The 23,384-nt window shown below is 41.1% G+C and overlaps 1 protein-coding gene across 1 annotated transcript in view; it reads left to right on the top strand.

Annotated features, from left to right (window-relative positions):
• MYCBP2 (MYC binding protein 2) overlaps positions 1-23,384 on the top strand; it is a 246,847-nt gene that overhangs the window by 142,488 nt on the left and 80,975 nt on the right. Inside the window, 8 exon segments of the mRNA XM_064173772.1 lie at positions 1,339-1,426; positions 5,697-5,749; positions 7,091-7,263; positions 7,606-7,750; positions 8,742-8,954; positions 19,469-19,524; positions 19,951-20,066; positions 21,279-21,376. Coding sequence (XP_064029842.1) covers positions 1,339-1,426; positions 5,697-5,749; positions 7,091-7,263; positions 7,606-7,750; positions 8,742-8,954; positions 19,469-19,524; positions 19,951-20,066; positions 21,279-21,376 — 942 coding nt within the window.

Here is a 23,384-nt window from a genome sequence, read left to right on the forward strand (position 1 = left end):
TGCATTTTGGACACTTCTCAGTCTTCTTGGGAGTCTTAGAGAATATAAGTCCAGAGTTTCTGATCCTGAAGGCTCTTTCCCAATAAGTTTTTTTTTATCCTACTTTCCATATAACAAATTTCTGTAAGTCTGCTTTAGGAGATCCATCAGGTGTAGATTTCCCGTCTGCCCCACTGTTCCTTTGTGGGGGTTGTTTTCCTTCCCGCTCTGTTAGAGGCATCTGCCAGAGGTGTGCTGAACTATCCAGATGTCTTTAGTGTCAGTGTTTGTCTTCGGTGCCAAAATCTTTTTGTGAGCAAAATTAGAGGCTGAACCTGTACATGGCTGGGACAAGTTGGAGGGAAAATATCAGATACATTTCTCTATGGTTTAAAAATTAGCTACAATCTCTCTAGCCATACTGATCTCTCCCTGATCCTTACACCCGGCATCCTCCATGTATTTGAAAATTGGGTGGTCTTGTTTTGATGCTTTGTCTGTTGGATGCTTTGTCTGTTGGATGCTTTGTCTGTTGGATGCTTTGTCTGTTGGATGCTTTGTCTGTTGGATGCTTTGTCTGTTGGATGCTTTGTCTGTTGGATGCTTTGTCTGTTGGATGCTTTGTCTGTTGGATGCTTTGTCTGTTGGATGCTTTGTCTGTTGGATGCTTTGTCTGTTGGATGCTTTGTCTGTTGGATGCTTTGTCTGTTGGATGCTTTGTCTGTTGGATGCTTTGTCTGTTGGATGCTTTGTCTGTTGGATGCTTTGTCTGTTGGATGCTTTGTCTGTTGGTTTGGTTTTGTTTTTTGTTGTTTTCTCTTGTGAACAAGATTGAAAGGTACTGATGGAGAGAGTCTCGTGTTTTCAGGTATAGTAGGAGGGGGGGGAGTCTGAAACATCTGTAACAGAAGTGTCCATGGGACAAAATAACTTCATGGTGTACATAGAAGTGGGAATCTGTCAAGAACATCTCCTGGCAGATTGGAATGTGAGCTTGTGCAATACATACTTACACGTATATAGAAAGCTTAGAAGAAGCATTGCTTTTTTTGTGATAGGAAGTTTCCTTTCTCTTTAACATTACAGACAAAAGGCAGTTTCCTTCAGCTGTTCATAGCAGACTACATTTATTAATAAACTTACCTAGTTGAAATTGTTTTAAAAACTTTCATTTGCTGTCCTATGTCACAGCTATCTACACCAGTATGTATGTTAAGAGGTATATCACTGAGAAACTTTGAAGTGTTTCTCACAGTATCTCTTAGGATAAAGCAGTGTCAAGGAAATGTACTAATTATCCTGTTTTCTGACACCATTTTTTGTTTAAATTTTTGTTTTAAAAATTGTTTCAATTTTAAGGGCATTATTCAACTGGAGAAGGAATTGGCAAATCTAGGAGGATTATGTGCAGCAGCTTTGATGAAGAAAGATCTAGCACTTCCTATTGGTAAGTATCATTCAGAGCACAGACTTTATTTCATTGTTGTTTCACATTTCTGTATTAGTACAGAACATTGCCTTTAGTTACAGTTAACCATACAAAACCTTTTGTTAAAACTGAATTAAATTAGTAAAGTGGTGGTGGTTTCTGCTTGCACCATTCCCTGTGTGTGTGTATGTGGAGAAGGGAAACCTGGTCATTTAAATCTGAACCAACTCGCCCCCTCCACAGGTAGTGTAGCAGTATACGACCTATGTCCTACAGTTTCATCGTGGTACTTCACAAATGTGCAGGTATATTGTTTGTGTTTCCCTTTCACTCTTGTATTTTTTCTCCCTTCACTCCACACGTATGAATTAAAAATACCTGCAAAATTGAATTGCAAAATGTAAAATCACTTGTTTAAAATTGAAAGTAACCACTGCATCTTACAGCCTAAAATGTTTGTGCTGTACATTTGTTTTTTTTAACAATTATTTAAAAAATAAAATGCATACTTCTGTGGCAGATGAAGCAAATAAAAGTTCACAGTAACCCAAATTCAATTTAAAATTAAGGAAAAATAAGTATATGACAATTAATGTATGTGGAGATTGAATAAAAACTTCTAATGGTGCAGCCATATTCTGTGTAATAGCATTTCTCCTAATTGAAATTAGTGTATAGGAAAAACAACCTCATAATCTGTAATAGGCTATCTTGTTGATCGTTTTAATTTAGGAGGACAAATGAGATCTCAAATACTATTAATGAGACTGGAAGTATATATTAATGAGAGGAAAGCATTGATCAGTGTGCCATTAAAACCACAAAACCCGATTTGAGTTTAACTCAGTATTTTGCGTGGGTATTTGAATGTGTGAATTTCATTGTTATAAATAGGCATCTCAGTTGCACTGGTAGATTGGTATTTCTCTCTCAAAAGTACAGGAAATTCTATAGTTTAATTTCATAGTTTTCCACATTAATATAAGGAAAAACTTTTTTAATGTGAGTCTGACAACACACTGTAACAGGCTGCCTAGAGTAGTTGTTTTTACTGTGGAGACATTCAAAACCTGCCTGGACGCTTTCCTGTGTGACTTAACTCTAGGTGATTCTGCTCTCGCATGGGGGGTTGGACTGGATGATCTTTTGAGGTCCCTTCGTATAGCGTTAACACTCCAGGGGGAGTAACCCTGAACCTGACCCTAGGGGTCTTGACCTGTCCCCAGGGGTGGATCACAGCACCAGGTGATGGTTAGCCCACTCCCCCCCCACTTCCTGTCCTATAAAAGGAGGGGCACTTCCTGTTTCTCTTTCTCTCTCTGCTGCTCCCCCTACCTCACTCTCAGCATCTCTCTCCACTACCTACATACCAGCATACCACATGGCCAGCACCCACAAGGCAGACAAAGCCATCATCACAAACTCGGGTTGTATTTTTACCTTTTGTGGTTTGCTATTTTCCCCTTCCCTGTCCTTTGTAAAATTTTCTTAACTCAGAGTTATTGAGTTAACCTTTCTAAGTTATTGTTAAACTTTTCCTTTTAACTTCCAAATCAAGTGAGATTGATTTATTCAGGTGTGTTTACCTCTCTCTCTCCCTCTATCTAATCCCTTCCTTTGGGAAAGAAGGGGGAAGAGGGGAGGGCACTCTACAAATTGTTATTGGGTCTATCAAATTTGTTGGAGTGTCTGGGAATTTGAATTAGAACCCAAGACATTCTTCCAGCCCCTAATGTTCTGTTATTCTGTGAAATAATTCCCTCTTCTCTTACTCTGCAAAAAAGCACATTAACTCCCCAGTTTTCTTGACTTCGCTAGCATTCATTTATCCTAATTTTCTCCCATGCAAAAGAAGAAAGATGCAATTTAAATACTTCTGACTTTATTTCTGAGTTTTTCTAATACTTAGTACTTCTCTTCGGAGATATATTTCAGTTTGTTATAATTTTGAATGTCTAAAACATGGAGGAAAAGTAGGTGGTACATACCTAGGCTTTATGTGCTTTCAGATAGGAGCAACTTTAAATTAAACATGTAGTTCAATTACCTATACAGTTCTCAGGCACCTATAAAAGTCATTGTGTTTCATGTGCAAGAGAGGAGAGATAGGTGTGTTGACTGCAAAGAGTTTCTTGATTTATTGACGTAATTAGAATTGATTTATTTGTCCATTTATCTAGCACCAACTCAAGGAATCAGCAAAATCTGTTAGTGTTGCTGATAATATGACAGTGCTAATGTCATGCATGTGTGCTGTTTCTCTACAAGATCACTGTAAACTGTGAATAAACAAAATTCATGAGTTACCAGTAGTAGTGTTTGCAAATGGAAAACACTGTGCAGGCTTTTTAAGACTGTTTCCGTTTTTCTATTATTTTGTTTCAAGTGTTTTGCTTAGTGCCTCAGAAGAGCACTGTGACAGTTAAATGTCCTAGTGTCAGATCTCTTTTTCTTCCATCTTCCTTTTGCTTCAAGTGAAATAGTGTCTTTGGTAGTAATATGGTAATTTTAATCTCATCAGCAGAGCAGTATCACTTGCGGAACGGAATGTCCTTTAAGAACTTAACCATAGGAAAGACTGTCTTGTAAGGCCTACACACAGGAAGACCCTATTATTAGACTGTTCACAGTTTTTAAACAATTTTCACAGTTCTGCCTTTGTTATCTGTGTGATTGCATGCAGGATAAAGAAAGTAACCTAAGAAAAGGCCTCAACTCACAAAATAATTAGCAGCTTAACAATGCTTGAACTTTGACATTTAGGAGTTAGGTGTCTGTATCTAAGCTAGTAGCGCTAACCTTATTTTAAATTTAATTTAGACATCTGCAGAGTATATTTCATGTTGTCCTAAGATGTAAGAAAGATTAATCACCCAAAGGAGGAGCCTGTTTCTCCTCCATTTGCTGTAGATGCTTTATGATACAAAAGTCTCATTATCTCATGCTTCACTGCCCAAAACTAGGTAAAGTAAGTCCTCCTCTGTCCCAGATACTCTTCAGACTTCTTGGATCCAATTAAGTACTCTTCAAATGCCTCATTTTTAATGAAGATCATAAACTTCTTGAAGAGTCTGCCAAGGAAAATAGCATAATTGAAATAACTTCAAAGTTACTAGTTGTTAGTGTCATCCTTGTAGAACCCTTCCATCTTCCTCTTTATCCATATGATTTGTCTTGCTGTGGTGACTTGAGGAAGCTGTCTTTACAACCTTGCTTCCTAGTAGTTGTGTGTGTATATGTACTATATGATTTTATATAAAATTCTGTATATAAGTACTTATGCAAGTATTTCTGTAGAACCATTAGCAAAAAAAAGTGTTTTGAAAGAATGTCAAGAAAATTTAGCCTTTTTTCTTCCCAAGGGAGATGGACCAAACAGTGATTCCTTCATGTATTAGGAAAACTTAGTTGAGTTACCATATTCAAAATGTTACACTTTCTCCTTTCCAGCTCTCCAAGACTTAAATTTAAGCTACTTCTTCCCAAAAGAGAAGCTGCTCTGTGACAAAGATCTGACTTAAACAGCAGTGTGGCGTTGATCAATGTATTTAGCATAGTTACTTGTTTCAAATTTGGTGGAAGCTGTATCTGAGAGCTGTGTGTTTTACATATCTATTTCCCTGAAGATAAAAAATACCTTAGGACTTAATTCTTTTCATTTCTCTTTCTTCTGACTAGTAGAATTGCCTGACATGTTTTTGAGAGAGAGTAAAATATGGTAACCTTACTGTTTCACTTTTCTGTTAAAAGACTGTGTTTGGCAATTCTGGTCACCCTGGAATCACACTGAGTTGTATTTCTGAGAAACAAATATTGTATAGTAGAACATATATGAGTTTTATGTTTTAGGAGAAAACATAATTTACAAAATTGTGCACAGATAGAGGTTTTCAAACACTGTTACTGGTATAAGCTCTTAAAAGAGAGCAGCTGGTGCATACTCATAGATAGTGCTTTCTGAAAGCAGTTTTGTCCTCCTAAAATCTTCTTAAAGTATCTAGTCCAAAGATTTGCCATACATACTGTCTTGAAGATAAGAACATAAGCAGCAAGTTTTTGTTTCATGTGACATGTATTGTTTACTTGCTTGTGCACTGAACTACACAGCTGCATGCATGTGTTACTTGAAAACATTACTTTCAAATGCAGATTAAACATTATTGCACATCATCATTCAAACTTAAGTTTTGTCATATAGAAGGCTTCACTAAAGAGAACTGAATTTCGTATTCTGTATGTAGATAAATGCCAATATTACTGTTAAAAAAATGTGTTTGTATTTTCACAGCTGCTAATGAATTTGAGGAAGATCTTGAGATACTTGAAGAGGCTGCCTTACAGGTATACTGTGGCATTTCATCCATTGCAACATAGTTAAACACAACATTTTGACTGTTAGAGGTAGAAAATCACTTGTTAAAGTTTTTATAATAGAGTCCAGCTTAGTATAAAACACTTTAAGAAAGTCTTACAGAAATTTCATATTTACATTAAATCTTTTTAGTAATGAATTCATCTAGGAAAAAATGCATGCAATATCACATAGGAAGTTAGATCATAGAATCAACCAGGTTCGAAGAGACCTCCAAGATCATCCAATTCAACCTATCATCCAGCCCTATTCAGTCAACTAGACCATGGCACTCAGTGCCTCATACAGTCTTTTCTTACATTCCAAAATACCTAAATGTTTGGTTTATGTTGCATTACTTAGCAGTTTTTTTTAAATTATCCTTAATATGTCTTTGTAGCTGCAGAAATAAAATCATTTTTCACTTGAGAGATAACATTTATTGAGTCCCAAATAATATGATTGTGGTTGTTCTGTTTTGCTGACGGTATTTTCTCATGATGGTAGCTATTTATAGTCCCTAGCTGGTGATGAAACAATTAAAAAAAAGTTCTCACATTTTCTTTGTTAATTATCTTCAGGACAACTGTTTTGAAATGCAGTTGTACTGTGACTTTGAAAAACATGGCAGAACTACAGTGTGACACCAGCGCATACGCTTTAGATGACAGAGTAGTAAGCAGAAGCTGTCTAGGAGGAGTCAGATGTTCACATTCTGTTCTTGAGCTCACCATATTCCAATTCTAAATGTGAGCTTAGGAGCATGCACATGCAAGTGATGGGAAAAAGTTTTTCATGGAGAGAGTTGTCAGGCAGTGGAATGAGCTGCCCAGGGAGGGGATTGAATCACCAGCCCTGGATGTGTTTAAGGGTCGTTTGGATGTGGTGCTTAGGGCTATGGTTTAAGATTAATCTTGCAGAGTAGGGTTATAGGTTGGACTTGGTAATCCTGAGGGGCTTTTCCAACCTCCGTGTTTCTGTGATTCTCTGTGATTCATTTTTACATTTCCTTCTGTCCAGTATTTCATACATCATTCTACATTCCTCCCCTTCTTGCAAAGAAGGGATTTTAGTTTGTCTCACTCAATAATATCTTTCTTTGAGAGATCTACCTTTTCTATAAATTCTGTCTATAGCCTTTTCTTTTGAAACATGCACATTCATCACATGTTCGGAATGCCTTTTTTCATACTTGGTGATAATTCAGTTTCTTAGATTGAGCTAGTCTTCAGCGCCCTAACTGTCTGTACCAATTGTGTCATATTATGGGAAAGTGCCTACATGTAAAGTACTGAAAGGCTGTTTTGTCTGCATTTTTTAACTTCACAAAGGTGTGCAAATCTCACTCTGGCATTCTTGGGAAAGGCTTGGCACTATCTCACTCACCAACCATTTTGGAAGCTCTTGAAGGAAATCTTCCACTGCAGGTACAAAGCAATGAGCAATCATTTCTGGAAGATTTCATTGCTTGTGTACCAGGATCAAGTGGTGGGCGACTTGCGAGGTAAAAATTGTGTGCTGCATGAATAAACCCATTACTTGATAGTCATAGTATTTTAACCATTTTCTGTTTACTGCAAAACTTGTAGTTATCTGCTAAATTTTAAAACCTGTGCATTGTTGCTTGTCTATACAACTAGCTGTAGAACTTCAATAACTGTATCAAATATAAGTTAAATAAAACAATTTCTCCATAAAATTTCTATTAATATATTTAGATAAAAGCATTTATATGTTCAGACCATCTGTGTACTTTCTCAACTGGAAGTCTGGTTTTTGTGCAGGGTAAGAATTTATTCTTTGTGGGACTATAAAGAGTTTTAATGTTAGATGTTCTTTGTGGTAGGTGGCTTCAGCCAGATTCATATGCTGATCCTCAAAAGACATCATTGATTTTGAATAAGGATGACATTCGATGTGGTTGGCCAACTGTTATTACAGTACAAACAAAAGACCAGTATGGGGATGTTGTTCATGTTCCTAATATGAAGGTAATTATTTCAGTCTTGGCTATTCTTGCACTTCACTGTGCCATCTTTCAGTATTCATGGTAGATATTCCACTCAAATCTATTCTTTCTGTGGGATGCAATAATTGAGAGTTTTGTTATAGTGCACTTTAAATGAATGCACAGTGACTCTTACAACAGTAACATGACAATCAACTTAGTCATAAACACAATGTGAGTGAAATTTATATACGTGGTTACTGATTTGTGTTTGTAAGAGGAAGAAAAGTAATGTTTTTTATCAATTAGGAACAGGATATGTCAAAATATCAAAATTATTGTTGGAATTCTCATTTACTGTTTCTCTTCACAAATGTAGTAAATGGATTTATTCAGTGTGCAGCACAATAAATTAAGTCAGATTTTGATTAAATACTGTGTTAAATGTGCAATATTTACATATACTTCATTGCAGATTTAAAATGAGTAATACATAAACTTCCAGCTTTTACCCCAGAAAGCTTTGTGCAGCCGTTACCTACAGCTGTACACGATCTGCGATACCTCTCAGGAAGAAACAGTCAACTAATGTGCATTAAAAAGCATAGTGTAAAAGTATAGTTCTATGTAGTACAGTGGTAGAGCTAGCCGAGATCCTGTCAGGCTCTGTTGATTCACTCTGAAACATGAGCTTGTTTGGAAAGCTCTCTTCCTACTTGGCATTTCTGGTTGTGGGAAAACTTAGCTATCAGATTGTGCTGCTTCTCAGGCTGTACTCTGGCACTGTTAGAAATGCACCTTACTTATCATGTGACAAATCAGTTGGATGCTTCTCTTCCAGTATATTTACATTTTTCAGAGTTACCATGCTTGGATTTGTGAATTGTTACTTGCAAACACATAGGTTTTTGACACGGCTGGATTTATAGAGGGTGTTCTAAGCGTTTTGTCACTGCACACCATACCAGATCTAAAAGAATGCATGTCTGTGCTTCCTCCCTAAGTAATTTTCTATATTCCATGTCTTATTGCAGGTAGAAGTCAAAGCTATTCCCGTTTCTCAGAAAAAAACATCCTTGCAACAAGAACAAGCTAAAAAGGTGCAAAGAATACCAGGGAGTCCTGCAACAGGTGCTTCCCCTAGCAGTGATATGACCTTTGGAGGACTTCCTTCACCAAAGCTTGATTCATCCTATGAGCCAATGATAGTAAAAGAAGCTCGATATATTGCTATTACCATGATGAAGGTAAACTGCTGTCATCTTAGCATTATAACTTATAAAATTCAGCATTCAGAGTCTCTAAAGGAATGCAAAGAAAGGAGAAGGAAAAAAGTGGGGTTTGGGTTTGTCAAAAATGTAAAAATACATTAGTTACAGATTACTTGGATTATATTTATGTCCACTAGAAAACTAGAGCAAATTGCCTGAGCTCTAAGGCAGTTATATACCAGATCAGCATTTAAAAGGAAAAGTTGTCTTTCATTTTGATTACACTGATTAACAAACTAGTCTGGGTCACTCAGCCGAAATGGAGATGGCTTTTGAAATGATTAGAAGTCACCCCAATATATCCACAGAGTTAGAGTGCTGTAGTGAAGATGTATTAAAAACTAGAAGTGGTGAATATAGCAGAAAAAAAATAGCTCAACATAGTGAAACGATCATACAAATGTACCAATATATAAATATTGAACATTAGCTGTCAAAATTACTCATTATCAAATATATCACCTCAAACTGCCAGGAACAGTTTTTAGAGGTGGAAATTGTGCAGTTAGTATTGATTTGAGCATATTTTTGCATTTACAATAAATAAACTTTCATTTATTTAACATAATGATCCACTTAAGAGATGTGTATAACTAGTGACTGGACAAGTTAAGATATGGTTAATCAAGAGTTACAGAAGGATAATACTCTGTTTAATTTTTATTTGGATTAAATGGATTTGAGGTGGGGGGAAAGAAGCACCATCTGCTGGAAGGTACAGGGTTGCTTTCTGGAAAGGATGGTTCTGCAGCAGCTATGCATAAGTGTAGTACAACTGGCTACCAAGTAGTGTCTTCCTGGATCAGTGAAAAAACTATGAAAACAATGTGATGTAAACAAGTGGTTTAAAACTTGTTAAGTCATATGTCTAAAAAGATATATACAACTAGGGAATGAATATATACACCAAGGAAATGAATGTGTTTGGCTTGTTTACTGGTTTTGGGTTTTTTGTTTGGAGTACTGCAGAGTTCACTTCTTGACTTGATGATACTTGATAATTTTACCAGTGACTTGAGGAGGGAGGGAGTATATTATTTATTCAAAGTTGGAACCCAGGTGGGATTTCTGATAACCATTACCTGAAAAGTACCTGCTGCTTCTTTTCTAATAATAAGTGTCTGTTCACACAACTGCTATGGTGACACATCTTGCAAGGCATTAGATACTCTGGAGTAAATGACAGTGGAGCAGTGCAGAATGTCCAGAAATTAATTTCTGTATTTGATGGAACCTGAGGGAAGAATGCTTAATGTTATCTAGTTGGCATGTAAAATATTATTTGAATCATGCTAAGATTAAATGAAAATACAGGTAATAATTGAAAGCCACGAAATTCAGCAAGGGCAAGTATAGAGTCTTGCACCTGGGAAAGAACAACCCCAGGTCTCAGTATAGGCTGGGGACTGACCTGCTGGAGAGCAGTGAAAGAGAAAAGGATCTGGCACTCCTAGAAGATGGGAGGTTGACCATGAGACAGCAATGTGCTCTTGCATCCAGGAGGGCCAGTGCTATTCTAGGGTGTATTAAATGGGTGTGGCTAGTAGGTTGAGAGAGGTTCTCCTGCCCCTCTATTCTGCCCTGGTGAGGCCAGATCTGGAGTACTGTATACAGTTCTGGGCCCCTCAGTTCAAGAGGGACATAGAACTGCTTGAGAGAGTCCAGTATAGAGCTGCAAAGGTTATTAGGGAAATGGAATGTCTCTCTTATGAGGAGAGACTGAGTGAGCTGGGCCTGTTTAGCTTGGAGAAGAGGAGACTGAGAGGTAACGTCATCAATGTTTATAAATATGTGCAGGGTGAGTGCCAGGAGGCTGGAGCCAGGCTCTGCTGGGTGATGCCCAATGACAGGACAAGGGGCGGTGGGTGGAAGCTGAGACATAGGAAATTTCATTTAAACATGAGTACACCTTGAGTACTGTGTCCAGTTCTGGGCTCCTCAATTCAAGAGAGATGTTGAGGTGCTGGAACATACAGAGAAGGGCAATGAAGCTGGTGAGAGGCCTAGGACACAGCCCTGTGAGGAGAGGCTGAGGCAGCTGGAGTTATTTAGCCTGGAGAAGAGGAGACTCAGGGCAGACCTCATTGCTGTCTACAGCTACCTGAAGGGAGGCTGTAGCCAGGTGGGGTTGGTCTCTTCTGCCAGGCAACCAGCAACAGAACAAGGGGACACAGTCTCAAGTTGTGCTGGGGGAAGTACAGGCTGGATGTTAGGAGGAAGTTCTTCACAGAGAGAAGGGCACCAGGGCAATTAAAAAGGAATTCAAGACCCTGGGGAAATTGATAGATGGGACAGGAGCACAGGTGGTGTTCTGCTCAGTTCCCCCGGTGGCAAGGGAGTTCACAGAGAGGAACAGCAGAACCTATGACATCAAAAACTGGCTCAAGGGATGGTGCAAGTGGCGGCACTTTGGCTTCTTTGACCTTGGAGGAACATTTACTGAGCCGGACCTGCTTGATCCTGATGGGGTGCAGTTGTCTAGGAGGGACAGGAGAGTCCTGGCACTGGAGTTGGCAGGGCTCATTAGGCAGGCTTTAAACTAGATATGAAGGGGGTGGGTGAGGCTATTACTCTCTCTGAGAAGGAGAGAGTGGGAAGGAAACTAGGGTCAATTGAGGAATCGAGAACCCAGCTGAAATGCATCTACACCAATGCACGCAGCTTGGGTAACAAGCAGGAGGAACTGGAAGTCCTGGTCCACCAGGGTGACTATGATATAGTTGCCATTTCAGAAACTTGGTGGGATGACAGGCACGATTGGAGTGCTATACTGGGGGGATACAGCCTCTTCAGGAGAGATAGGCAAGGGAGAAGAGGAAGAGGGGTGGCCCTGTATATTAGGGAGTCACTCCTTGCCACTGAGCTTGAGGTGAGGGATGAAGGGATTGAGAGTTTGTGGGTTAAAATCATAGGGAGGACTAACAAATCTGACATCCTGGTTGGAGTCTGTTATAGACCACCCAACCAGGATGAGGAAACAGATGAGATATTTTACAGACAATTGGAGGCTGTCTCAAGATCATCAGATCTTGTTCTTGTGGGTGACTTTAACCTGCCAGATATCTGCTGGGAACTTAATTCAGCAGAGAGGAGGCAGTCCAGGAGATTTCTAGAGTGCATGGAGGACAGCTTCATGACCCAGCTGTTAAGCGAACCTACTAGGGGTCAAGCTCAGTTTGACCTGCTATTCTCCAACAGAGAAGGGCTGGTGGGAGATGTGACAGTGGGAGGCTGCCTGGGGTGTAGTGATCATGAGATAGTGGAGTTTTCAATATGCAGGGAGATAGAGAGGAACTATAACAAAACCCACACCTTGGACTTTTGGAGGGCAAACTTCAAATTGTTCAAGAAACTTATTTGCAAAGTCCCCTGGGCAGCAGTCCTTGAGAACAAAGGATGGTTGGACCTACTTTAAACAGGAGCTCTTGAAGGCACAGGAGCTGGCAGTTCCCATGTGCCGAAAGATGAGCCGGCGGGGAAGGCGACCAGCCTGGATGAGCAAACAGCTCCTGAAGGAAGTGGGGGAAAAAAAGAGGGTGTATCACCTTTGGAAGGAGGGGAAGGCTTCTCCTGACGTATTTAAGGAGGTAGCCAGATTATGCAGGAGAAAAATTAGAGAGGCTAAGGCCCAGCTATAACTTAGGCTGGCCACTTCCATGAAGGATAATAAAAAGCACTTTTATAAATTTGTCAGTGCTGAAAAGAAGGGCAAGAAGAGCCTCCACTCCTTACTGGACCAGGAGGGGAACACTATAACTGATGACGAGGAAAAGACTGAGGTCGTGAATGCCTTCTTCACCTCAGTTTTCAACAGTAAGGAGGGAGGAGAAGGCAAGTGGCCTCTTGAACTGGGGGATGGGGTCGGAGAGCGGTGTGTTGCCCTGGAAATCCATGAGGAATTAGTTCAGGACCTGCTGAGCCACCTGCACACCCAGAAGTCCATGGGACCAGATGGGATGCATCCTAGGGTGCTGAGAGAGCTGGCAGATGAGCTGGCCAAGCCACTCTCCATCATTTTCCAGCAGTCCTGGCTCACCGGAGAGGTCCCAGGAGACTGGAAAATGGCCAACATGGTCCCCATCCACAAGAAGTGTCGGATGGAGGAATCCAGGAATTACAGACCCGTCAGCCTGACCTCAGTGCCAGGGAAACTGATGGAGCAGGTTATCATGGGGGCAATAACTGCGCACCTGAGGGACGGCCCAAGGGCTCAGGTCCAGCCAACATGGATTTAGGAATGGCAGATCCTACCTCTCCAACCTGATCTCCTTCTATGATCAGGTGACCTGCTTGGTGGATGTGGGGAGGCCTGTGGATGTGGTCTATCTGGACTTCAGCAAGGCCTTTGACGCTGTCCCCCACAGCAAACTGCTGGCTAAGCTGTCAGCCCGCGGCTTGAATGGCAACACTCTGTGCTGGGTTAGGAACTGGCTGGAGGGACGGGCCCAGAGAGTGGTGGTGAATGGTGCCACATCCAGCTGGTGGCCAGTCACTAGTGGTGTCCCTCAGGGATCAGTGCTGGGCCCCATCCTCTTTAACATCTTCATAGATTTCTGGATGAGGGCATTGAGTCAGTCATCAGCACGTTTGCAGATGACATTAAGCTGGGGGCAGATGTGACCGGGTTGGAGGGCAGAAGGGCTCTGCAGCGGGACCTTGACCACCTGGACAGATGGGCAGAGTCCAGTGGGATGGCGTTCAATAGCTCGAAGTGCCGGGTGCTGCACTTTGGCCACAACAACCCCATGCAGAGATACAGGCTAGGGTCGGAGTGGCTGGAGAGCAGCCAAACAGAGAGGGATCTGGGGGTGCTGATTGATACCCACCTGAACATGAGCCAGCAGTGTGCCTAGGTGGCCAAGAGAGCCAGTGGCATCCTGGCCTGCATCAGGAATGGTGTGGTCAGCAGGAGCAAGGAAGTCATTCTGCCCCTGTACTCTGCACTGGTTAGACCACACCTTGAGTACTGTGTTCAGTTCTGGGCCCCCCAGTTTAGGAGGGACATTGAGATGCTTGAGCGTGTCCAGAGAAGGGCGACAAGGCTGGAGAGAGGCCTTGAGCATAAGCCCTACGAGGAGAGGCTGAGGGAGCTGGGACTGTTTAGCCTGGAGAGGAGGAGGCTCAGGGTTGACCTTACTACTGTCTACAACTACCTGAAGGGTGGTTGTGGCCAGGAGGAGGTTGCTCTCTTCTCTCAGGTGGCTGTGCCAGGGGAAATTTAGGCTCGAGGTGAGGAGAAAGTTCTTCACTGAGAGAGTGATTGGATACTGGAATGGGCTGCCTGGGGAGGTGGTGGAGTCACCGTCCCTGGAGCTGTTCAAGGCAAGATTTGACGTGGCACTTGGTGCCATGGTCTAGCCTTGAGCTCTGTGGTAAAGGGTTGGACTTGATGATCTGTGAGGTCTCTTCCAACACTGATGATACTGTGATACTGTGATTGGCATTGGAATGGGCTGCCCAGGGAGGTGGTGAGAGTCACCGTCTCTGGAGGGGTTCAAGAAAAGCCTGGATGAGGCACTTAGTGCCATGGTCTAGTTGATTGGATAGGGCTGGATGATAGGTTGGACTGGCTGATCTTGGAGGTCTCTTCCAACCTGGTTGATTCTATGATTCTGAGAGGAGGAATTTTTTCACAACAAGAGTGGCAGAACGCTGGAATAGGCTGCCCAGGGCGGGTGTGAAATGGAGATAATCTAGTCCGACTGTCAACCTAGCTCTGCCATGGCCCATTAAATCATGTTTGGAAGTGTCATACCTACTGTTTTTTTTAAAAAAAAAAGCAAAGAAAACCAAACCTCTAGAATGGTGACTCTACCACCTTCCTCAATAATCTATTCCATCTATTCCTGGGTAATCTATTCCAATCTATTCCTGACCACTCTTCCAGTAAATAAACTTTTCCTAATATCCAATATAAGGCTTCCCTAGAGCAGTTTGAGGCTGCTTGCTTTTATTCTGTCACTCGATACTAGGGAGAAGAGACTCATTTCCCCCTCACTGCAGTCTCCTTTCAGGTAGTTGTAGAGAGCAATGAAGTCTCCTCTCAGCCTCCTTTTCTCCAGACCAAACAATCTCAGTTGTCTCAGCGGCTCCTCAAAGGACATGTGTCCCGGGTTAGGGCAAATCCGCCCCCTGGGGAGAAATAAACTCACCACAACACAGACTCTTTTTTTTTTTTTTTGAAAGTCAGGGAAAGATGAAATTGTATTTCTTATAGTATAACAATGTAAACAGAGATAATAACTAGAGAAGGAAGGAAAAAAAAATACAATAACCTTAAGGGAGATGGGGGAGGGGTCAAGCGGCGGCAAAGCAGCAGAAGCAGCAGCAGCCAAAACAGCAGCCGGGGAAGATAGGCGCAGCTGAAAGCAGCAGAAGCCAGCGGGAGAAGGGGGAGAACAAGTTGTACTTCTAGACATTAAGCTCTTGATGCTCCAATGAAATTATACTAATTTATCTGTTGTTACCATTATGGGGCCTATTCCTGGAATGTTCAACTTTCCCCTATGTCTGAGCTAGAGAATCAGCTCAAACGGCCACAATCCACCACTTTAATATAATTTACCATTGCAGCATCAAGTCATTCTATGTAACTAGGGATAATATCAGCATCATAGATGATCGTTCTCCAGGCTTCAAGCATCTTTCTTCAATTTCCAGTCATTCATCTTCTCATTTCCGTCTGTCTCAGACATTGACTAGCTCAATGGTTTTCTAGAACAGTCAGATGTTTTTCTTTGATGAGTGGAATAGAGCAGGACTCTTGGCACTCACAGGGTTCATGCTCATGGAGAGTGGGCTCTTCATGATTTTTTGGGCACCACAATTATCTGCAAAAGAACTCATAACAACATATCTACATTCTTTCTGCCAATGTCAGATTCTTTTGTGGCACACATTGTATTTCACCGTTTTTCTGCATAACCCAATATGTATGACCAGGTCCTTCAGCAGAAACCACCCCTCGGACAGGTGTAGCCTCCCCCGAAGGGGAGAATACCCAAACAGACTTGCCCAACAAATTCTTTTCACGAATGACAGGAACCCTGTCACCTTCTACCTTTTGTAAGACCTCTGAATGAGCTGGGCCAGCTCGGTTGGTGGAACCTCTACTATTCGCTACCCAAGTGGCTTGGGCTAGATGTTTCTCCCAGTTCTTTAAGTTTCCTCCCCCCATTGCCTTTAAAGTTGTTTTTAGCAAGCCATTGTAGCGTTCAATTTTGCCTGAGGTGGGTGCATAATAGGGGATGTGATAGATCCACTCAGTGCCATGCTCTTTGGCCCAAGATTTTATGAGATTATTTTTCAAGTGGGTACCATTATCCCATTCAGTTCTCTCTGGAGTGCCATATCGCCACAGGATTTGTCTTTCCAAGCCCAAAATGGTGTTACGTGCAGTGGCATGGGAAACTGGATAGGTTTCCAGCCATCCGGTGCTTGCTTCTACCATAGTCAGCACATACTGCTTTCCAGTCTGAGAACGTGGTAGAGTGATGTAATCAATCTGCCACGCTTCACCGTATTTTTACTTTGCCCATTGCTCACCATACCACAAGGGCTTCAGATGCTTGGCTTGTTTAATAGCAGCACAGATATCACAGTCATGTATAACTTGTGTCATAGCGTCCATGAATATGTTGATTGCTCTTTCCGGGCATAGTCTTGCCTAATATGCCTGACCTCCTTTCTTGGCAACAGGGCTTTCTCCTCATCATCACTATCATCCGTCTCCTGAGTGTATTTTCCCTTAGCTCTAGCCTTTCCACTCCTTGTGCCCACAAGGGTACTGACCTTCACACCAGCCGATGTACCTTCTCCTGGATCCTCTTCCCTTTGCTTCATGAGTTGAGCAGACTTCTGAAGCTCCTCATCCACAGCAAAAGGGTTACCCTGCTCTGGTTTATCCCCATCGTCATCTGAGCTATCTCGACTCCCAGGGCTAGCTGCCATTTTTCTCCTCGTTTTAATCGGAGCAAGGGAGACCTTATCTAAAGTAAACTGTGTCTTACTCTGGGAGGTGCCTTTCATTCAATCATCTGAATTTTGTTTGTCTGCCTGGCTCTGTTCCTCACGTGGTAGTGGAGCTGAGACTGAGGCAGAAGGACCATTCCCCACAGCAGCAACAGCAGCCGGCTCAGCAGAGACAAGTGGGGCTAAGGCAGGAGCAGCGGCATTAGCAGGCTCAATGGCGTTAGTGGGCTCACCCTCCGAGGACCCCGTCACATCCCCCGGTACCGATTCTGGTCCCCTGGTTGCAGGTGAAAGAACCTTTGCCTCAGCAGCCACTCTACTGGCAGAGGCTCTGGTGTCAGTAACCCTCCTACAGATGAAAACGTTCGAGCCGCATTTTCCACAAACCAGTTCCTCAACTTTATCTGTGCAAGGAACTTTGCCATAGCCCACACCGTCTGCAGCCAGATCCGGCTCTGCCGCCGCAGCCCTTTGTGACTGCACTTATGCAGGGGTTCCATCGCCTCTACCTTTACTTTCCTCCGTTCTATTAGGTACAAATGGGAACCAGATTGTTTCCTGCCTCCATGCTTCAGGGTCAGTGGGGTATGGGCCATGTCCAACAATTTTTCCTCCTCTCAAATGTTCCGAGGCAGGACGTTTCACTGCTCTGTGGGCAGTCCGTCTGCCTGGTGCCGTGGCCTTCCCTCCCCTGCTTTGGTCGCAGGCTGTTTCTTTAACCCTTAGCTCCCTGCTATTGCCTCCGGAAAAGGCAAAAACCTCACTTACAACCTGTTTGTTCCTGCATCTTTCTCATCTCCACACTACAACCAGACCTACAATAGCAGCCAAAAATATCAAGTTCACACATATTAGGCAGGCTACTGGGTAACTCATCTCTTCCAAATAACTCCTAGTCTCTGACACCAATGTAACATACGGCACACCCTCAGCGACATTCCTAAACCCTGAAACATTCCTAACAACATCTCCAACCTTCATTAGCACAGCTTTTACTGAGTCCCAGACTATCTTAGTGAGGAATGAACACACTTGGTATTGCACCTTAACTGTAAAACACTGCTGAACTGATAAAGTCAGAATTGAGGCAATAATAGGCCAGAATATATCAAACAACTTCATTTTTCCCTGATGTTCTTATTCTGATTATCAATCAGAAGGGGAAAAAAAACAAACCATGATCATGCTCCACATTGGGCGCCAAAATTAACGTCCTGGGTTAGGGCAGATCCCTCCCCCGAGGAGAAATAAACTCACCACAACACAGGCCCTTTTTTTTTTTGAAAGTCAGGGAAAGATGAAATTGTATTTCTTATAGTATAACAATGTAAAGAGAGATAATAACTAGAGAAGGAAGAAAATAAAAACAATACAATAACCTTAAGGGAGATGGGGGAGGGGTCAAGCGGCAGCGAAGCAGCAGAAGCAGCAGCAGCCAAAACAGCAGCCGGGGAAGATAGGTGCAGCTGAAAGCAGCAGAAGCCAGCGGGAGAAGGGGGAGAACAAGCTGTGCTTCTAGACATTAAGTTCTTGATGCTCCAATGAAATTATATTAATTTATCTATTGTTGCCATTATGGGGCCTATCCCTGGAGTGTTCAACTTTCCCCTATGTCTGAGCTAGAGAATCAGCTCAAACGGTCACAACATGTTCTCCAGGCCCGTCACCTGGAGTTTTGTTGCCCTTCTCTGCACCAGCTCCAGCAATTCAATGTCCTTCTTGTAGTGAGGGGTCCCAAACTGAACACAGGATTTGATGTGTGGTCTCACCAGTGCCAAATACAGGGACACGATTACTTCCCTACTCCTGGCTGCACTGTTCTTGATAAAGGCCAGGATGCTGTTTGCCTTCTTGGCCACCTGGGCACACTACTGGCTCTTGTTCATTCATGCGTCAGCCAGCACCCCCCCGGTCCTTTTCTGCTGAGTGGCTTTCCAAGCCTGTAGTGTTGCATGGGGTTGTTGTAACCCAAGTGCAGCACACAAGACTTGACCTCGTTAAACTTGCTACAATTAACTTCAGCCCATTGATCTAGCCTAGTTCCTTGGTTTTACTTCCAATGAGGCTTGTCATATTTCATAAGAAACTGTAAAAAACAAACCAGTTGGGTATTTTCTTTTGTAATGGGCATTGATGATTTGGTTTAATTAGAAAAAGGATCCAAAATTCCACTGACTACTAGGCTGCTTTGCAGTTGCTGACCTGCAACATACTTACTTTTTTTTATCTTCATGTGGTATTCAGTGCACTATTTGCATTCAAAGGCTTTTTATACAAGTTAGATTAGAAGAAATTCAAAGATTTGACAGTAACCAAAGGTTTTTTTTAGCAGTAGCTGATAAAGATACATTTTTCATGTATGTATATAAATGTCTGTTCATTTTCTGGTTCCTTGTGTAGTGTCGCTAAGTATAACGGTAGAGGATTGTGTTATTTGAGAAAATACTCTGCTTTCATTAATTTTTATTTATAACTCATAACTGCTGATTTTATGTTTATTGAGTTTCATGTCTTTATAGGCATATGAAAATTATTCTTTTGAGGAACTACGCTTTGCTTCACCAACACCAAAGAGGTAAACATTAAAGAGTTACGTTTTAATAGGAACTTGAATTAGCATGTCCAGTCACTTCTGCTTACACCCAGTCTTACAAGCTTGACTGCCAAGTAATCTTGTATAAGGGTAGACACACTATAAAAATTGTTAGTATCTTTCTTCTTAAATTTAGAGATTTTTCTTAAACTCCTTAATCATTTTTATGCTGATTCCTTATTTGTATTATCTACTTACAAATGTGTTCTTTGAATGCTTGCCATAAATGAATGTGGCGTAGAGGATTATAGCTTCGTAGTAAGTAATATGGAGTTAGAACAATGAATGGATAAAGATGGTATTTAGATGATCTGATAGGAAAAATAGAGTAGTTTCCAAACTAAGCTATTACAGATTATTTCCAAGACTACAATAATTATTTAATGATTTTTTTTTTTCTGTAACTAGACCCAGTGAAAACATGTTGATCAGAGTCAATAATGATGGTACATACTGTGCAAACTGGACTCCTGGAGCTGTTGGTCTCTATACCATTCATGTTACTATAGATGGCATTGAAATAGGTACTTAATTTTTGCTATACTTAAGCATAAATCTAAGTTATATTCATTTTGTATACTAATAAATATGTCTTGATGTCCATGAGATTTACTACTAGATTTCATGGCAAAACTTAGTGACTGAGTTTTGTCTCAAAAGCCTGCTAATTCTTTTTTCTCAAAAGAAAGATAAAAAAACACAGCTATTTTTTCATGGAAATAGGGACATATGTGGCACATTGTGTATCTATAATGTGGTTAGACTAACAGATGCCTTTTTTTGTCAATGTATTGTGTTCTGGTTTAATCAGAATACCTTAATATCACCTCTTAAGCCTGAAGTACTCAGACATGCATCTTTAGACATTGCTGTCCCCAACTACCTGAAGGGAGGCTGTAGCCAGGTGGGGTTGGTCTCTTCTGCCAGGCAACCAGCAACAAAACAAGGGGACACAGTCTCAAGTTGTGCCAGGGGAGGAGGTCTAGGCTGGATGTTAGGAGGAAGTTCTTCACAGAGAGAGTGATTGGCATTGGAATGGGCTACCCAGGGAGATGGTGAAGTCGCCATTCCTGGAGGTGTTCAGGAAAAGACTGGATGAGACATTGAGTGACATGGTCTGGGTGATTGGATAGAGCTGATTGATAGGTTGGACTGACTGATCTTGGAGGTCTCTTCCAACCTGGTTGATTCTATGATAATGTTAGTGTTGAGCTATTTTCCAGTACCTTCTAGCAACAGTGTTTGTGTCATAGATGTTGGCTTTTTAAATTCTAGGCCTTTTCCAGCTGTGTAACTTATATTACCTGTTTCTCACATTTTGCAGTTAGCATCTGCAGCAGTGCAGCATGCATAATGTATTGCCTCTCCAGGAGTTTTCCACTTGTACTCCTCAAACCTTAAACCATTCTGTTTAATGTTCTTGAAACACCCCTGCAGACAGGGGTGCAAAAATACTTAATATTGCTGCATATACAAGGTTTGGCAGATATCCAGTAACACAGTAAAATTACAGATCTCTAAATTTCTGCATGTAAAGATGCCAACGTTGAGGAAGTAGTGCTTTGCACCATGAAGCGACTTGAAGTGTTGTTTTTGGTGGATGGATCAACAAGTGGTTATTTTGCCTAATCTGAATTGTAGCACAGATAAATTATAGTTAATATTGTAAACTGTATGATCCCCTTATACTTAATGTGTGTGGATTTTTTTTTTAACTTTATCTGTTTTGCTTATAGATGCTGGACTAGAAGTGAAAGTGAAAGATCCTCCAAAAGGAATGATACCTCCTGGAACTCAACTTATTAAACCAAAAGCAGAGCCTCAGCCAAACAAGGTTTGGAAACCTAAAAATAGTTAAATTTGGGATTTTATTGTTGTTTGATACTTCATGTTACAGTGGTGCTCAACTTAAGGATATTTGCAAATCAATTTAATGTGCTGAACGGAATTAAATTAACATTCAGGATAAAATGAAAGATGTTAATTCCATTTTTCGATCTGTCTATCCATTAATAAAATTGTTAGAAGTTTTGCAGAATCTGCCTTAGTCTTGGCTTGTCACAAACATTGTGCAGCTATTATGAAAGCCACAGACTGCACTCAGTCCTTTTGCTTTAATATTATAGGATGAAATTCATTATAAAAAGGACTCAACAAAGAATTTTTTGTGATGAGGATCTTTCCTCCATCAATATAAAATCCAAGCTTAAGTTTCCATACTGATACCTTCCTTTCTTAGAGTGTCATGATTTTATTTTTAAAAGTTACACTTTCTGTAGCTTTTGACTTCACATTTCACTTTATCATTCCACCCTGAAGGACTAAAGTAGACACACGTAAACAGAGGAAGGCTAAAATGAGATGTAGCAGTGCTGTAAGGAAAATACCAAAGTGAGTGAGGCATCTTTCATGTCTCCAAAGGCACAATGGAAGGCAGTATTACACAAGACACTGAATCTTTATTTTCATGAAATAAACTTTCATTAAAAGATGTGGAATTCTGAAATACCACAAGGTTATCCTTCCCTGTTAAAACTGCAACGGTCACAAAATATTACTACATATTACCATATTACTACAAAAACTGTCAGGTGTTTGTCAGCATCTTTCCTATACAGCATGTCTTGATTTGGTTGCTTGCCAGCTTTGAATAATTTAGTAATTTCTTTTGTACCAATACCATGGTCAGTAAATACATCTTGTGTCTGCTTCTGCCACTGACAAGATTATCTTGCTGCAACCACACCTCAAAAGTGATAAATTTTCCTGTAGTTTCTGTACTTTTTTTTTGTAATCCCTTGATGCATTTATTTATTTAAAATGCTTTCAGTCTTTCTCCCTTCTCTTGTAAGGAAGACTTCTTGGTTACTTCATTGTCTTAATCAAAACTCCCCATTCCTACTGAATGAGATTCGTCTGACAGAATTAATGATACCTCCATGCAGCTTGATGGTTTTATGTATTGTTTGCTGTCACTAATGTGAGAGGCATCAGGTCTAAAATGATGTATAGGGTTAACACTCCAGGGGGAGTAACCCTGAACCTGACTCTAGAGGTCTTGACCCCTCCCCAGGGGTGGGTCTGAACACCACCAGGTGATGGTTAGCTCGCTCCCCCCTTCCTGTCCCATAAAAGCAGGGATACTTCCTGTTCCTCTCTCTCGCTCTGCCTCTCTCTCTGCCTCACTCTCTCCATCTCTCTGCATCACTCCACTCCCTGTATACCATCTGTTCTTGGTTTCTCTACCACACGGCCATCACCCACAAGGAGGACAAAGCCACCATCACAAACTCGAGTTGTATTTATACATGTTGTATTTCGCTATTCTTCCTTCCTTATACCCTTTGTAAACTTTCCTGCCTCAAATACCTCTTTTAAGTTATTGTTAAACTTTTTTTAACTTCCAAATCGAGTGAGATTGATTTATTTGGGTGTGCTTACTTTTCCTCTCTACTTCTAACTCCTTTCTTTTGGGAAAGGAGGGAAGAGAGGGAAGGGCGCTCTACAAATTGTTATTGATTCTATCAAATTTATTGGAGTCTCTGAGAATTTAAATTAGAACCTAGACAAATTATAAAAATTGGATGAAAATGCTATCTTTATTTTAGTTACTATGGTGACAATTCAGGTGACCGGTGCATATATACTAGCTACATTTTGTTAAGTAATGGTTTTCGACACGGTTAATAGTACTTGACAGGAGTTAAGCCTCTAGTGTTCTGAAGCATTACCTATTTAGTGTTTATTCGTTTTCCTGAAGGTGTTCTGCTTGCATGTCTTGTTTCAAGTTGTAGTCTCTTCAAAAGAGGAGCCATCCTTCTGTCTGGTATATAGTGTCTGTA

This window comes from Pogoniulus pusillus, chromosome 3 (assembly GCF_015220805.1).
Source record: "Pogoniulus pusillus isolate bPogPus1 chromosome 3, bPogPus1.pri, whole genome shotgun sequence".
In the NCBI taxonomy this organism is placed as follows: Eukaryota; Metazoa; Chordata; class Aves; order Piciformes; family Lybiidae; genus Pogoniulus; species Pogoniulus pusillus.